Genomic DNA, 16,938 nt, shown 5'->3' with positions numbered 1-16,938 from the left:
TTTTTTCCCAAGTGACCTCAAGCTTTTGAGTGGTAGAGTATGTCTGTTAAAACTGGAACAATGCTGCTGAGTTGTGGGTTTGGATGGCTTCGCCGAGTGGGATTTCCTCAGACTGGCTCGCTGAGATTCTGCTAAGACAGGTTTTCTCATGAACATCTTCCGCGTGGGTGAGATTCAAACTCACCATGTGAGACTCTAAACTGCCTTCATGTGAGAGATTAGCTTAACAAATACCAGAATGTTGACACGGGCTGTGTGAATCTCTCTCTTCCCCTCTCTCTCTCTCTCCTCGCCAATCTCTTTCCACATCTTTCCTGCTCTTTCCTGCTCTTTCCTGCTCTGTTGCGTTTTGCCCTTGTAAAAGGTGAGTGATGTGTGCTCAGCACAGGCTGTAGCTGGATTCAGGTATCACCCGGTGTGTGATGGTGATGAGGGAAAGGGGGGGGGGGGGGGGGGTTGGGTAATGCCTGCATGGTGTGGTAATACCAGATCAGTGGAGTCTAACCCCTGATGACCTGTCATGGTGCTGGGACAAGCTGCAGGGCTCACCTCACCGGCCGCGCTGACCTGTCAAATCCACCAGGCTTATGGCTGTCTGGCTCCTCTGCCTGTATGTACTGTATGTATGCAGGACTGTGTAGCGTAGCCGGAGCCGTGACTGCTTGTCCCATTGTGTGTGTCTGTGTGTAGGCTTTCATGCTCTGATCCCTTCCTCTGCTCATCTCCCCCATGAGTCACTGTGTGTTTGGAGAGATAGAGAAAGAGGACGTCATCCACTCCCCTCTTTTCTTCCCTTTCCCCCACGGCCCTGTGGTGGGTGTTATTCATGGCTCCAGCTAGAGTTCCATGGAGTTCTTCATGACATTCTACTTGTTGCAGAGGATGTAGTACAAGGACTTTAGCAGAGCCGTTTTGCTCTAGTACTAAGCATCCCAGACAGGCCTGCCGGTGCAGTGGCGTAGTGAATGGAGCAATAAGTCCCACAGGAAGAGATAACCATCCCTACGGGGACGCAGTCATCACTGTCCTATTCAACGCTGTGGATTCAGCACAGCAAAGCACACAGTTGGCTTTCACACTCTACAGGCCTGTGCATTGGCATGTGGCAGCAGCCTTATCTATCCTGTGTGGAGATGTGTGTTATTTGAGTGTCTGAGCTGTTTGTTTGTGTATGTAAGAGCAGTGTGCAGCTCCACTGCCTCTCTCTCTCTCTGAGCCGCCCTGTGTAGCCATGTTGTAGTGGGAGAGGTCAGGCAGACAGGGCACCCCCGAGGTCCTTCGCAGACTCCCATCTGGCCCTGGGGAGGGGCAGGCAGGGCCACAATGACACATTCCTACAACGACACGGACTGGGGGAGGGAATGATAGACAGAGGGTAGGGACACATGAGAAAGGTATGGGCGATTTGGAGAGGAGCTAATGGATTCTGTGATGGATCCTAGTGATGGATAAAGAAGTACATATACCTTGCAGCAGCCTCCCAAGTCTTCCCTATGGGAGGTGGTTAAGGTTCATAATATGCAGTCAATGGGATATTTAAGCAATGAGGCCCGAGGGGGTGTGGTATATGGCCAATATACTACGGCTAAGGCCTGTTCTTCGGCAAGACGCAATGTGGAGTGCCTGGAGTGCCCTTAGCCGTGGTATATTGTATATTAGTATATTTTACTTGCTATATTGTATTTACTTTGCCACCATGGCCTTTTTTTGTCTTTACCTCCCTTATCTCACCTCATTTGCATCGTATATAGACTTGCTTATACTTTATTATTGACTGTATGTTTGTTTTACTCCATCGGCTGTTGTGTGTGTCGAACTGCTTTGCTTTATCTTGGCCAGGTCGCAGTTGCAAATGAGAACTTGTTCTCAACTGGCCTACCTGGTTAAATAAAGGTGAAATAAAAAATGAAATAAATACATTTCTGTTATAAACTGACTTGACTTTCAGCCAATCGAGTCAACCTTTTATGTCAAACAGGACATATCTTCGTCCAGATCTAGCAAACCAGTCTTGTGTACCCGCTACAGTGGACCTCACAAGGCTGGTCACACTGGTTGTCTTTAAAGTTAAGTGGGGATCATTGTCCACGTCGGACCTGTTTATGGGTTAGCGGTAGTCAGAGGAGCGTGTGACAGACAGACAGACAGACAGGGTTGATGTGAGGAGAGCGGGTGTGACGCTGCCCTTCACTGGACGATGGGGCCTGTCTCACAGCCTGCCTGTCCCCATCAGCGTCACCCCTCCATCAGGCCCAGTCATAAACCCCCCTTACCCCCCATCCCCACCAAACCCCGAACCCCGCTGGGGGCCGCTCAGCCGCCTTCACACACGACTACCAAAATACCCCCTGTCACCCCAGCAACAGCAGCAACAGGTGAGGGAGGCGAGATTTGGCCAAGTTGACCTGCAGCTGAGCTGACCACCGGAACGGGGATGGGACTAACTGACACCTCTGCCAGGAAACAGCCTGGAGGGAGGGGTGAGAACATGAAGTGAAGGGGTTGAAGGGAGAGACAGAGAGAGGGAGACGGACAGAGAGAGACAGAGAGGGAGAGAGAGAGATGCATGGATGGGTTTATTGGTGTGTGCATTGTGCTTGGGTCTAGGAAACAGGAATTGGAGGTTAAACGGAAGAGGCCGAGAAAAACATGTGAAAGGGTCGGGAGTTTCGTCCTAAGTGACTAATTACTGTATTTCATTTCTTGTTGATTTTATTTGTTGTTGATTGTTATCGTGACCTTCTTGTCTCCTGCTGTCCTTTTAAGGCTGTGGTTTAATTGAACAATTGAACAACAAAGCCCAAAGTTCTCCAACCATCTCTGGCAATCAATGCGGCTGTTGTAGGTTAAATCAAGACGAAAACGCAACAAAACAGTATCTGTGTGACAATGAAAGTGTTGTAGTCCACACACACCCACGCCCAGGCATGTATACACACAGATCCCACACACACCTTCTGTGTGCCTGCTTTAATGTGATGTAGGGAGATCAGAGAGCAACAGCTTGTCCTGCTGAGCCCTCAAGCTAATTATAACTTCACGGATGGTCGGCTAATGAAACACAAGATTACCCACACCCTTTGACCTTTCAGACACCGTCTGTAGTTTTCTTGTCCTGTGAAGAAGCCAAATGGGGAGGGACTTGGAAGCCATGGTTAAAGAGTCCAGGATGGGGGTGAAATGTGATCTCGTAATTATTGCCCCCTGCGTCATCGATGTGGGCGCTAGGGGGAGAGAGGGGAGTGTGTCGGAGGAAAGGGAGCAGGGGGAGGGGATGGGGAGCCCATGCAGGGCGGGTGGTGGTGTGGTGTTCCATGATGTTGTGAACTCTATTCCCTATATAGTGCACTGGACCCTTATCAAAAGTAGAGCACTATTTCGGGAATAGGGTGTCATTTGGGACATGATCTTACTCCCTCTGTGAAGTGGTTCACACAGTCCCTTCACCTCTATATCACCTGTTAGGCTGGGGGCAAGTAGCCTAGCGTTGGGCCAGCGTTGGGCCAGTAACCGAACGCTTGCTGGTTGGAATCCCCGAGCTGACTAGGTTAAAAAAAATCTGTTGATGTCCCATTGAGTAAGGCACTTAACCCTCATTTTCTCCAGGGTCACAGTCAATAATGGCTGACCCCTGGCCGTGACCCCACTCTCCAAGGGTGTGTCAGGGGGAGTGGGATATGCAAAAAACACATACAGTGCCTTGCGAAAGTATTCGGCCCCCTTGAACTTTGCGACCTTTTGCCACATTTCAGGCTTCAAACATAAAGATATAAAACTGTATTTTATTGTGAAGAATCAACAACAAGTGGGACACAATCATGAAGTGGAACGACATTTATTGGATATTTCAAACTTTTTTAACAAATCAAAAACTGAAAAATTGGGCGTGCAAAATTATTCAGCCCCCTTAAGTTAATACTTTGTAGCGCCACCTTTTGCTGCGATTACAGCTGTAAGTCGCTTGGGGTATGTCTCTATCAGTTTTGCACATCGAGAGACTGACATTTTTTCCCATTCCTCCTTGCAAAACAGCTCGAGCTCAGTGAGGTTGGATGGAGAGCATTTGTGAACAGCAGTTTTCAGTTCTTTCCACAGATTCTCGATTGGATTCAGGTCTGGACTTTGACTTGGCCATTCTAACACCTGGATATGTTTATTTTTGAACCATTCCATTGTAGATTTTGCTTTATGTTTTGGATCATTGTCTTGTTGGAAGACAAATATCTGTCCCAGTCTCAGGTATTTTGCAGACTCCATCAGGTTTTTTTCCAGAATGGTCCTGTATTTGGCTCCATCCATCTTCCCATCAATTTGAACCATCTTCCCTGTCCCTGCTGAAGAAAAGCAGGCCCAAACCATGATGCTGCCACCACCATGTTTGACAGTGGGGATGGTGTGTTCAGCTGTGTTGCTTTTACGCCAAACATAACGTTTTGCATTGTTGCCAAAAAGTTCCATTTTGGTTTCATCTGACCAGAGCACCTTCTTCCACATGTTTGGTGTGTCTCCCAGGTGGCTTGTGGCAAACTTTAAACAACACTTTTTATGGATATCTTTAAGAAATGGCTTTCTTCTTGCCACTCTTCCATAAAGGCCAGATTTGTGCAATATACGACTGATTGTTGTCCTATGGACAGAGTCTCCCACCTCAGCTGTAGATCTCTGCAGTTCATCCAGAGTGATCATGGGCCTCTTGGCTGCATCTCTGATCAGTCTTCTCCTTGTATGAGCTGAAAGTTTAGAGGGACGGCCAGGTCTTGGTAGATTTGCAGTGGTCTGATACTCCTTCCATTTCAATATTATCGCTTGCACAGTGCTCCTTGGGATGTTTAAAGCTTGGGAAATCTTTTTGTATCCAAATCCGGCTTTAAACTTCTTCACAACAGTATCTCGGACCTACCTGGTGTGTTCCTTGTTCTTCATGATGCTCTCTGCGCTTTTAACGGACCTCTGAGACTATCACAGTGCAGGTGCATTTATACGGAGACTTGGTTACACACAGGTGGATTGTATTTATCATCATTAGTCATTTAGGTCAACATTGGATCATTCAGAGATCCTCACTGAACTTCTGGAGAGAGTTTGCTGCACTGAAAGTAAAGGGGCTGAATAATTTTGCACGCCCAATTTTTCAGTTTTTGATTTGTTAAAAAAGTTTGAAATATTCAATAAATGTCGTTCCACTTCATGATTGTGTCCCACTTGTTGTTGATTCTTCACAAAAAAATACAGTTTTATATCTTTATGTTTGAAGCCTGAAATGTGGCAAAAGGTCCAAAGTTCAAGGGGGCCGAATACTTTCGCAAGGCACTGTAGGACAAATTATTATGATTATTATTATTATTATTATTGTACCACTGGTGTCTGTTGAGTGAGAGTGAAGTAGCGCTTCTCTTCCCTCCAACTGAACCAACAGACCGTCTTGCAGGTGGTTTATGTTTTACCATACCCCGATGATTCCTGCCACTGTTTCGCACAACAACTGAATGCAAATGCCAAGAATTTATTGGAAAGGGGAAACGAAAAACAAACACCTGCATTTATCCTTCCTTAGATTGTTTATGGCTCCCATGACACTGCCCCCGTGGTGCGGTGCCCTGGTAAAGCCAAAGGCCTGTTTTCGCCGTTGACTGGAGGCTTTTTTTTAAACGCCTGCTGGGCTTACCCTTTGATCTGGGTGGTCTGTGTACTGGTCCCCAACACTCCATCTGTTACTGAGACGCTTTAACATGCTGTGCTGAGAATCCATAATGGACTAGGCATTTCATTCTTTTCAACCAGGGCTAATACCTTCTGACTTCAAAAGGTTGAAATTCAATGATATTCACCCACTCTGCCCAGAGTGTTTCACTTCCCTATGTTTTAAAAGTTTTTTTTTACCAAGACAAATGTGTTCTGAGTCGTTCAGTGGGGCCTTTTCCTAACATATCACTAACATTATGTCCAAGAAGTCGGATTTTGTAACCTAATACATCCGATAATAAGAACTGAGCTCTTGTTGACAAACTGGCGCCGCTTTGAGGATTTGACATGTTGTGGTGGTCATATGAAAAGTTGTTTCCGCGGGTCTCAAAAATAAAAAAATGAACATGACACAAAGCTGAATTAAATGTTAAAGGCTTTGAAAATAAAACGCTTGCGTTACACTCAGTACTCTGTTGACATTTCACGGAGATATGCATCGTCTGCCACTGCCTGTCAGGTGTAAGATGGATGGCTTTGCTCTGGGGGGCATTTATCAGGTATGGACAAGCATCTGCTGAGGTGGGGAGGGGAGGGGCAAACATACACGCTCCTGGATGACCCTGTGACCTTATTCCCTCCCAAAACACAAAGTAAAGTCTCAGAGGATTCACAAGAAGTTCAGATTCACAGACAGTAGAACGTGAGTGAGCTAGATTGAGTATCTTTCCGCCATTTAGTGTCATGAAAGATTTTGGAGCTCAGTTAAGTCGTTGGCAAGTGACAAGCCGATAGCTCGTTATGTCTGATTTGCCTTCATGAAAACCTCTTACAAGTCGATTCCCACTTTATCTTTCAGTAAGGAGATGTACAGATTCATACACATTTGGAATAGTTAGTGTCACAGATGTCATTATTCCCTGTGTCTGTGTGTGTTATCTCACTCCATCTTAGTACACAGGTCCAATAGGGATATTGGACAATATCTACTATACTGTACAGTGGTAGGTCTGAAAGCCAGTTACAATGAAGGTTTCCCCATTTCTTGGCACGAGGTATGGAGCCTCTTTGCCTGTCTCTGTCTTTCTATTTCTCTCTGTTTATCTCTCTCTCATTATCTCTGTCTCCCCAGTCTTATAATCTGTAAGGATCCAGAGCTGCCCAGGAGTTACTGAGGGAGATAAGACTAATTAGAAGTGCACTGGGCTTTGCAAATATTGCAGACAGGCTCTGCTAGTGCCTGTTGTCTGCCTCTAACAAGGAAATGAATATACAAAGTAAATGAATCCCCCCCCCCCCTGATAAGTTTCAAGTTTTAATGTCACGTGCACAAGTACAGTGAAAAGCCTTTCTTGCAAGCTCTTATTCTAAAAATGCAGTAATCAATATATGTAGCACTATCAAATAAAGTAAAGTAGAACAGAAACACACAAGAAAAAAAAGAATAAGAAGAACACTAGAACGTAAGTAAGTATTGATCAATTCCAATACGATATTTGTGTGTGTGTGTGTGTGTGTGTGTGTGTGTGTGTGTGTGTGTGTGTGCGTGCGTGCGTGTGTGTGTGTGAGTGTGTGAATGTGTAGAGTCCTGTGAGTGTGCAATAAGAAAAATATCAGAATCTCATTTGCAGCTCTATTGTAGTTTGGAAATTAGTTTTGAAGGCCCTTAGGGGTGTTTGAGGAATTAAACTATTGAAACATTAGCCAAAACAAAATGGTATCCGCTGTCTTACAGGCCTATCATTAAACTGAGTGCTGCACTTCTAAACGGAAACAGTCCTCGGGCGGCCTGCATTATATTACCATTTGTCTTGAGGACAGACCGTGGGAGCCTTCACCACGCAGTTACACAATGTAAACTGGGAGCTGAATAATCAGACAAGGAAATATACATTTTAAACATGCATCTGAGTATCATCCAAAAGGCCAATGTCTTTGTGTTGCACAATGTTAGGAATCTTGTTAAAAATAGCATTGATTTTGTTATTTCTTCTGGCAGTGGGGCATGGGGCGTCCATGGCACTGGGCTGGCGCTAATGACCAAGCCTCCGGGGGCTTGGCTTGGTGAGGGGTGAGCAGGGGAAGGAAGGTGGCGGCTGCGTGAAAACACAAATGCCCACCATGTCCTCCATAACTGGTCTTCTGATGACTGGTTATTAATGCCTGCTGTCAGGACCAGTGTGGTTTAGCAGAACTCTGACGGAGGTAAATCCGATCCATCTTTACCTGCCAGCAGCACAGGGACAGTCTGTGTTGAAACTTTGTGTCCACAGTGTACACATCCATCCACGTAGGTGTAAACTCTCCTTGCGATGAAAGGTCTGCTCTGCTCTGTCTCCCTAGTTTTTGACTCTCCTGGCTTATGTCATCAAAGTTATATATCAGTCTCATCAATCTGTTTTATGTGGATGTGTTTGGAATGAGAAAAGTCAATGTGTTGCTAACGCTCTCTCGATCTCTCTCTCTCGTTCACTCTCTCCAGGATGGCTCCAAGCAGAGGCAGGTGAGGCAGAAGAAGACTGTCTCCTTCAGCTCCATGCCCAACGACCGTAAGATCAACAGCACAGCCGCCTGCATGGCCTTCATGATGGAGGGCTGCGAGATGAAGAAGGTGCGCTCCAACTCGCGCATGTACAACCGTTACTTCCTCCTTGACCCCGACATGCACTGGCTCCGCTGGGAGCCCTCCAAGAAGGACTCAGAGAAAGCCAAGTTGGAGATCAAGAGCATCAAGGAGGTCCGTCTGGGGAAGAAGACCCCTGTGCTGCGCAGCAATGGCCTGTCCGACCAGTTCCCAGAAGAGTGTGCCTTCTCCATCATCTACGGGGACAACTATGAGTCTCTGGACCTGGTGGCCAGCACAGCTGATGTGGTCAGCACCTGGGTGATGGGCCTCCGCTACTTGGTCTCCTACGGGAGGCACACAGTAGATGTGGTTGAGCCTAGCCAGCCCAGCCTGAGGACCTCCTGGATCGGATCGGTGTTTGAGCTGGCTGACATGGAGAGGAATGGCCACATCGACCTGTTCAGAGCCACCCAGATCATCAGGGGGCTCAATCCGGGCATGAAGGAGTCCCGGATAGAGCTGAAGTTCAAGGAGCTCCAGAAGGCCAAAGACCAATATGGGGAGGACATTGACATGGAAACCTTTGTGGAGGCCTACTGCGAGCTGTGCACGAGGCCAGAGATCTTCTTCCTGCTGGTGCAGTTCTCCAGCAACAAGGAGTACCTGGACAGCAAGGACCTGATGCTGTTTGTGGAGGTGGAGCAGGGCATGGAGGGCGTGACGGAGGACATGTGCCGGTGCATCGTCCAGAAGTACGAGCCGTCCGCCGAGGGCCGGGAGAAGGCCAGCCTCTCCATTGATGGCTTCACACACTACCTCCTCTCCTCAGAGTGTCACATTTTCGACCCCCAGCACAAGCGGGTGTGTCAGGACATGAGCCAGCCGCTCTCCCACTACTACATCAACTCTTCGCACAACGCCTCCCTCCTCGAGGACCACTTCTGGGGCTCCTCCGACATCAGCAGCTATATCCGGGCCCTGAAGATGGGCTGCCGCAGCCTGGAGGTCATTGTGTGGGACGGCCCGGACAACGAACCTGTGGTGTACGTGGGGAACTCGGTGGCATCTCAGCTAGCCCTCTGCAAGGTCTTGGATATTATAAACCAGTATGCATTTGAGAGCTCTGAGTACCCCCTCATCCTCTGCCTGGTGACACACTGCTGTATCCCCCAGCAGAGGGTCATGGCCCAGCACATGAAGAAGATCCTTGGAGACAAGCTGTATTTGGATGCCCCCAGCTCAGAGGACCACTACCTACCCTCCCCAGAGGAACTCAAGGGTAAGATCCTGCTGAAGGGCAAGCGGCTGCCCCCAAACTACCCCGAGTCAGAGGGGGAGGTGACTGATGAGGAGGAGGGTCTGGAGATGTCCAGGAGGGTGGGGGCAGATGATAAGGACCATCTCAACGGCCTTGGCTGCAAACGGCTGAGGCTGTGTAAGGAACTGTCGGACCTGGTCTCCCTCTGTAAGTCAGTGCAGTTCAGGGACTTTGACATCTCCAAGAGGGATCAGAAATACTGGGAGATGTGCTCTTTCAATGAGGTCGACGCCAACAGGTTCGCCAACGAGTTCCCCGAGGACTTTGTGTGCTACAACAAGCGCTTTCTCTCCAGGGTGTACCCCACTCCGATGCGGATCGACGCCAGTAACATGAACCCCCAGGACTTCTGGAAGTGTGGTTGCCAGATTGTAGCCATGAACTACCAGACCCCGGGCCTGATGATGGACCTCAACCTGGGATGGTTCAGGCAGAACGGGAACTGTGGCTACGTGTTGCGGCCAGCCATCATGAGGGAGGAGGTGTCATACTTCAGCGCCAACGCCAGGGAATCCCTACCAGGGGTGTCCGCCCAGCTTCTCCACATCAAGGTGATCAGCGGGCAGAACCTGCCCAAGCCCAGGGGCTCCGCTGCAAAGGGAGACGTGGTGGAACCCTACATCTATGCAGAGATCCACGGCATCCCGGCTGACTGCGCCGAGCAGAGGACTAAGACGGTCTCTCAAAACGGGGACAACCCCGTCTTCGACGAGAGCTTTGAGTTCCAGATCAACCTGCCGGAGTTGGCGGTGCTACGCTTCGTAGTGCTGGACGACGACTACATCGGAGACGAGTTCATCGGCCAGTACACAATCCCCTTTGAATGTCTGCAGCCGGGCTACAGGCATGTCCCCTTGCAGTCGCTGACGGGGGAGTTCCTACCCAACTGTACCCTGTTCGTACATGTGGCCATCACCAACAGAAGGGGAGGGGGCAAGGCCCACAAGAGAGGCCTGTCGGTGAGGAAGGGCAAGAAGGCTCGTGAGTACACCTCCAGCAAGACCACCGGTATCAAGGTGGTAGACGAGCTCTTCAGAGCCTCCACCCAGCCTCTGAGGGAAGCCACAGACCTCCGGGAGAACGTCCAGGTAAAGTACTTAACATTCATTATATGTACACATTTTTATAAATTATTATGAAGGAGCATTAAAGGCAGGCACTTCCCCTTGCATACATTACATCTGGAAATGACATCAGCTTGTGTGGAGATATTAAGCAGTCGTGATTGCCTCTCAGGCTGCATTTCCGTAATGGAATACGATAAAACTGTTCAATCATTCCACAAGCGATAGAAGGAGACGCCAATTAGGAGTGAGGGAGCCTGGGAAGAAATAGTATAGCACAAGTAGTAGCTAGACAGGTGACCCCTCAGCACCTCTGAATAGAAACCAAACGTTGTTGAGGTCACTCTCAGCTCGTTCTCTGTCTGTCGCTCCGATGGATAGAGAAGAGTTGCTAATTGTGTTGTATTTACATGATGTAAAAGGCAGGAGCCATAAATGAGAATGTCAGTAAAGCTGGACAATTAAAAGGCTTATGCAAAGTGTCGTCATTAAGCGGATGATGGTCTGTGTTAGGCTCTGTGAGCACCCTTATGAACCCCCTACAGAAATGATAAATGACAAACCAGTCATGTTTCATAATAGTTTGTTATGAACCCCCCCCCCCCTCCTCCTCTACCCCCACCCCTGAGATTATAAGTGGCCATCAATTTATGTTTCGTAACAATTTATTTTCAGATGTTTTGTCGGGAGAAGATGGCAGTTCGAGTACAGCTTGTAATTGTTGTTGTCATGATTGAAGGGCGTAAAATGAAGCTTTTCTCTGTCTTGTCTGGTCTACTGTCTGTCTGTGTGATGATAAAGATGGGAAGAGAGGAGGCTTTACACGCCCTGTGTACTTTGTACATCAGCTATCTGGTTTAGACTGGCAGGCCTCTTGTTCCTGTCTGACAGATTTGAGAATAGACTATTTCTCTGGATACTTTGAACTTGATCGGGGTCAGACGTTGACTCATAGTTTGCTGACATTGCTTTACATCCCAGGTAACACCATCAACAACACTCGATTTGCCCGAGGAATGGACCTGGTTCCTTAATAAACAAACTGCCACAGCTCTTGGAAAATGTATAAACATGTGAAAACACGGAGCATCATAAAACACATTTCTCTATTTGTGTCTTCCCTCTATTCTTTGTTAGCTCCATTTCTACTATCTTTCTTCATTGGATTTCCTTCTTTTACTACAGTAGCTCATGAGCACTTATTGTTTCATGTGAGGGATTTAGGCCTATTTCAAATCATTTCAAACTGGCAGTAGCTTAGGCTGCATAGTCATAGGGTTTGAATCCTCCGTTTCCGTCTATCGCTTTAGTACTGTAGCTGCATCAACTTGACAATAGCTCTCTTTTTTTTCTGAAGAAGGATCTTTTCTTAATGAATATTTCTGTGATGATAGTTTGTTATGAATGGCGTTCATGCAAATGTGTTTTCTCAAGGGTTGAGACGATAGTTTTACATAAAAGAGAGCTGCAATGCACACCCATAGCTAGGTCTCAGGGAAATTCAGATCAGTACTTATTATGACTATTGGCAGCAATTTTTTACATGGTCTCTCCAAGCGCTGAAAAAGCTATTGTTGTACCAGTAAATAACACATGTAACAAATGTATGATTGTTAGACGTTGTGTTAGTTAGCGAAGGAAGGAAACTAGGTCACTATGTATCTTCAGTCTGTGATCGGTATGAACCCAGGTACATAGAGCTACCTACTTTCTCAGCTTCCAGATGCTCTGTTTTTCAAATCACAACCCCAGATATCAGCACAATTGATTCCTGATCTCAGGAACTATACTTGGTAATCCTCTCAGAGCCTTTAGGACTGCCTCCATACCTGTTTGTTGTTCTGTCTTAGCCTAAAACCCAGCATCGCTGGAGAGCTGTGGTAGGTGGGTCTGTTCTCCCGCCAGCCAACCTCAATCTAGGCCCAAGGACATGGCAAATAAGAGCCAAGAACCACAATAACTAAGCAGGGGATGTGATTAGAGATCCTGTGGCATGCTGTCACACATTTTTCATTTGTGGAAATTGATGCAGATGATCTTGACTCTCTATTTTCCAAAAAGTGTATCTGGTTTACCCAGGCACTGTTACAGAAAAAGGAGATGTTGTTGTGTTCCAGACGGAAAATTAAAACGGTGATTTTGGGGAATAGTTTTCCTTATATGTGATAAGTGGAGGGTAATTTGCAGGGAAATGACCGGATACAATCTATACCAGTAAATACTATGTTTAGAGAAATGTTTTCAGCTGGACATATTTTGGGACTCGATACAAGCCTCATGCAGTTGTTAGATGGGGATGGAAGCAAGATACCTGACACAGATACTGTCAGCTAATCATTTTGTCACACTTTATTTTGGATAGTCCAGCTTTTCCATCTCTAGATACCGTGCTGATGGGCATACTAACTGCTTGCTGAGGTTACGTTTAGGTTGAGGTTTAGAAAAAGGATTAGGGTAAGGGTTGAGGTTAGGGTTTAGGGTTAGGGTAAGGACTACATTTAGGGTTAGGAGAAGGATTAAGTTTAGGGTTAGAGATAGGTGTAGGGTTAGTAGATAGCTGAAATGTTACTGATAGTCTGTAATTACAAACACCATCTCTAGATGCTCTATCCAAATATAGTGTCACCAGTCATTATATTTCAAAGCTGTGCTTGTGTGTGAGTCAGAAGTTGGGATTGCACAATGTTCAAAATAGGCCAGTGACAATGACTCAGTCTAAGCTAACACCCCCACATTAAATCAGGGGCGGGGGGGGTCTATACTAAGCATGGAAATGATACACAAGCGAGACATGTTAGTTGTGACGTTTTTGTGTGCATGCAGGAGCTATTCATTTTCCTATCAATAGACAATTATGATGGGAAAATAGAAGACAATTACGATTTGGTAACTGGTACAGCAGGTGACAAGGTGTGTGTGTGTGTGTGTGCTTGTGTTTTTGCCAGCCTTTGTGTAGACTACACCGCAGTAGCCCCTGTTCCATAAAGGGAGATGTAAAATGTCCATCTCCCTCAGAGGAACAGAGATAGAAACGGGCAAACAGCCGTTTCAATAGACTGAAAAGAGAGGCCTGATGTGGAGATGGAGCACACTGTGGTGTGCATGGCACACTGTGGTTGGCATCAATGCTTTCTTGTAGATGGTCTCCCCAGATGGACCCTGCCTGTACCCGTATAAGTGAAGGTAGAGGTTGTGGTGCTAGGGGCAGGAGGACCCAGAGGCGAGGGGAGCCAAATCCCATTGGATGATATTATCACCTGTAGAGGAGACCAGAGCTGGCAGCTGGCAGCGTCACACATTGTAGTCTGGCCTCCAATAAAGAGCCTCCTCTTCCCTGAGACACACAGCCACTGACTCACACAGGACAGAGTAAAGAAGGGAGACTTCAAGGAGACTTCAAGTCTTCTTCACAAAGGCCTGTGTTGAGGGTGGATGGTAATGAGAGAAACCTCAACACACACTGTCACAGCACCACAATAGCAGCAAAATAGCACCACAATAGCAGCAAAATAACACCACAATAGCAGCAAAATAGCACCACAATAGCACACCCATTCATGCGTAAAGGTATACATGCAGATTGATACTGTATAGTGCAATCTTTTTATTTTATTTTTCTTTTACCCCCTTTTTCTTCCCAATTTCACGATGTCCAGTTGCGATCTTATCTCATCGCTGCAGCTCCCCCAACGGGTTCGGGAGGCGAAGGTCGAGTCATGCGTCCTCCGAAACATGACCCGCGTAACCGTGCTCCTTAACACCCACCCGCTTAACCCATAAGCCAGCTGCACCAATGTGTTGGAAGAAACACTGTTCAACTGACGGCCCAAGTCAGCCTGCAGGCGCTCGGCCCGCCACAAGGAATCGCTAGAGCACGATGAGCCAAGTAAAGCCCCTCCTGCCAAACCCTCCCCTAACCCGGACCACGCTGAGCCAAATGTGCGCCGCACTATGGGACTCCCGGTCACGGCCGGTTGTGACACAGCCTGAGACCGCTGCGCCACTCGGGAGTGTAGTGCAGTCTTTTAATTCAAATGTTGGCCGTACACGGAAACACACACAAGTCACTCTGGTCAGCTGTAATTCACTCTGGCCAGCTGTAAGTCACTCTGGTCAGCTGTAATTCACTCTGGCCAGCTGCAAGTCACTCTGGTCAGCTGTAATTCACTCTGGCCAGCTGTAAGTCACTCTGGTCAGCTGTAATTCACTCTGGCCAGCTGTAAGTCACTCTGTTCAGCTGTAATTCACTCTGGCCAGCTGTAATTCACTCTGGCCAGCTGCAAGTCACTCTGGCCAGCTGTAAGTCACTCTGGTCAGCTGTAAGTCACTCTGGCCAGCTGTAAGTCACTCTGGCCAGCTGTAAGTCACTCTGGCCAGCTGCAAGTCACTCTGGTCAGCTGTAATTCACTCTGGCCAGCTGTAAGTCACTCTGGCCAGCTGTAAGTCACTCTGGCCAGCTGTAAGTCACTCTGGCCAGCTCTAAGTCACTCTGGCCAGTTGTAAGTCACTCTGGTCAGCTGTAATTCACTCTGGCCAGCTGTAAGTCACTCTGGCCAGCTGTAAGTCACTCTGGCCAGCTGTAAGTCACTCTGGCCAGCTCTAAGTCACTCTGGCCAGTTGTAAGTCACTCTGGCCAGCTCTAAGTCACTCTGGCCAGCTGTAAGTCACTCTGGCCAGCTGTAAGTCACTCTGGCCAGCTGTAAGTCACTCTGGCCAGCTCTAAGTCACTCTGGCCAGTTGTAAGTCACTCTGGCCAGCTCTAAGTCACTCTGGCCAGCTGCAAGTCACTCTGGTCAGCTGTAATTCACTCTGGCCAGCTGTAAGTCACTCTGGCCAGCTGTAAGTCACTCTGGCCAGCTGTAAGTCACTCTGGCCAGCTCTAAGTCACTCTGGCCAGTTGTAAGTCACTCTGGTCAGCTGTAATTCACTCTGGCCAGCTGCAAGTCACTCTGGCCAGCTGTAATTCACTCTGGCCAGCTGTAAGTCACTCTGGCCAGCTGTAAGTCACTCTGGCCAGCTGTAAGTCACTCTGGCCAGCTCTAAGTCACTCTGGCCAGCTGTAAGTCACTCTGGCCAGCTCTAATTCACTCTGGCCAGTTGTAAGTCACTCTGGTCAGCTGTAATTCACTCTGGCCAGCTGTAAGTCACTCTGGCCAGCTGTAAGTCACTCTGGCCAGCTGTAAGTCACTCTGGCCAGCTCTAAGTCACTCTGGCCAGTTGTAAGTCACTCTGGATAAGAGCATCTGATAAATTACATTATTATTATTATTTTTTGCCTACAGTCACACCCCATAATACGCATGGAATGGTATTAAGAAATGCCTTATCACACTTCAGTGACCTCTGACAAAGAGTGATTGATCATCTCAAATAACTACTTTTCCAGGTGATCTACTCTGAACAATAACCGAGTGAAGTGCGTTCCTCTTACAGGGGATTGGAGAGGAGGAGAGTGGGCGAGGAGACTGGCCGTTACAGAGAGGCTCTGTAGGAGTGGCAGGAAATCGATTCAGGCTATTTAGGATTTAACTCTCTCTTTCCTTTGTGTGTGTGTGCCTTTGCGTGGATATGTTTGTGTGTGTATGCGCATACACTGTGTGTGTGTGTGTGTGTGTGTGTGTGTGTGTGTTTGAGAGAGAGAGAGAGAGAGAGAGAGAGAGAGAGATGGGACAAACACCAAATTGAGACTGCATGCAGAATTCTGAAAATATATGTACAATATGTACAATATAAAACACCAAATAATGCATGAAAAGCAGAATTAGGCCGATATCCGCTAATGATCAAAATCCAGAAAAGAGACGTTAAATTCTATAACCACCGAAAAGGAAGCAATTCACAAACCTTCCACAACAAAGCCATCACCTACAAGGAGATTAATCTGGAGAAGAGTCCCCTAAGCAAGCTGGTCCTGGGGCTCTTTTCACAAATACCAACAGAACCCACAGAGCCCCAGCACAACAACACAATTAGACCCAATCAAATCATGAGGAAACGAAAAGATAATTACTTGACACATTGGAAAGAATTTCACAAAGAAACTGAGCAAACTAGAATGCTATTTGGCCCTAAACAGAGAGTACACAGTGGCAGTGTAATGCTCCGGGTGTTGTGGGTGTGGAGTCAAATGCAGGAGACAGAGAGTTCAATGCTGCGCGTCTTTTAATCGCACCAATGCACCACAGGGTGCTCACAAAAACGTTACGCTCCCAAAACACAGGGAAATCAAAATGTACAATGGGAAACAATCCCGACCGGACACTAACACGTGCCTATACCACAGAGCCGAAGGTTTACATAGAAATAAT

The 16,938-nt window shown here is 47.4% G+C and overlaps 1 protein-coding gene across 1 annotated transcript in view; it reads left to right on the top strand.

Annotated features, from left to right (window-relative positions):
• The window catches only part of LOC110486262 (inactive phospholipase C-like protein 2), a 96,588-nt gene that overhangs the window by 46,852 nt on the left and 32,798 nt on the right, over positions 1-16,938 (top strand). The window contains exon 2 of the mRNA XM_090196327.1: positions 8,165-10,654. Coding sequence (XP_090052453.1) covers positions 8,165-10,654 — 2,490 coding nt within the window. The remainder of the gene's footprint in view (positions 1-8,164; positions 10,655-16,938) is intronic.

This window comes from Oncorhynchus mykiss, chromosome 13 (genome assembly GCF_057628025.1).
Source record: "Oncorhynchus mykiss isolate SJ-2025 chromosome 13, ASM5762802v1, whole genome shotgun sequence".
Classification (NCBI taxonomy): domain Eukaryota; kingdom Metazoa; phylum Chordata; class Actinopteri; order Salmoniformes; family Salmonidae; genus Oncorhynchus; species Oncorhynchus mykiss.
Note: the sequence above shows the minus strand (reverse complement) of the source record. Positions and strands in the feature narration are given on the sequence as shown.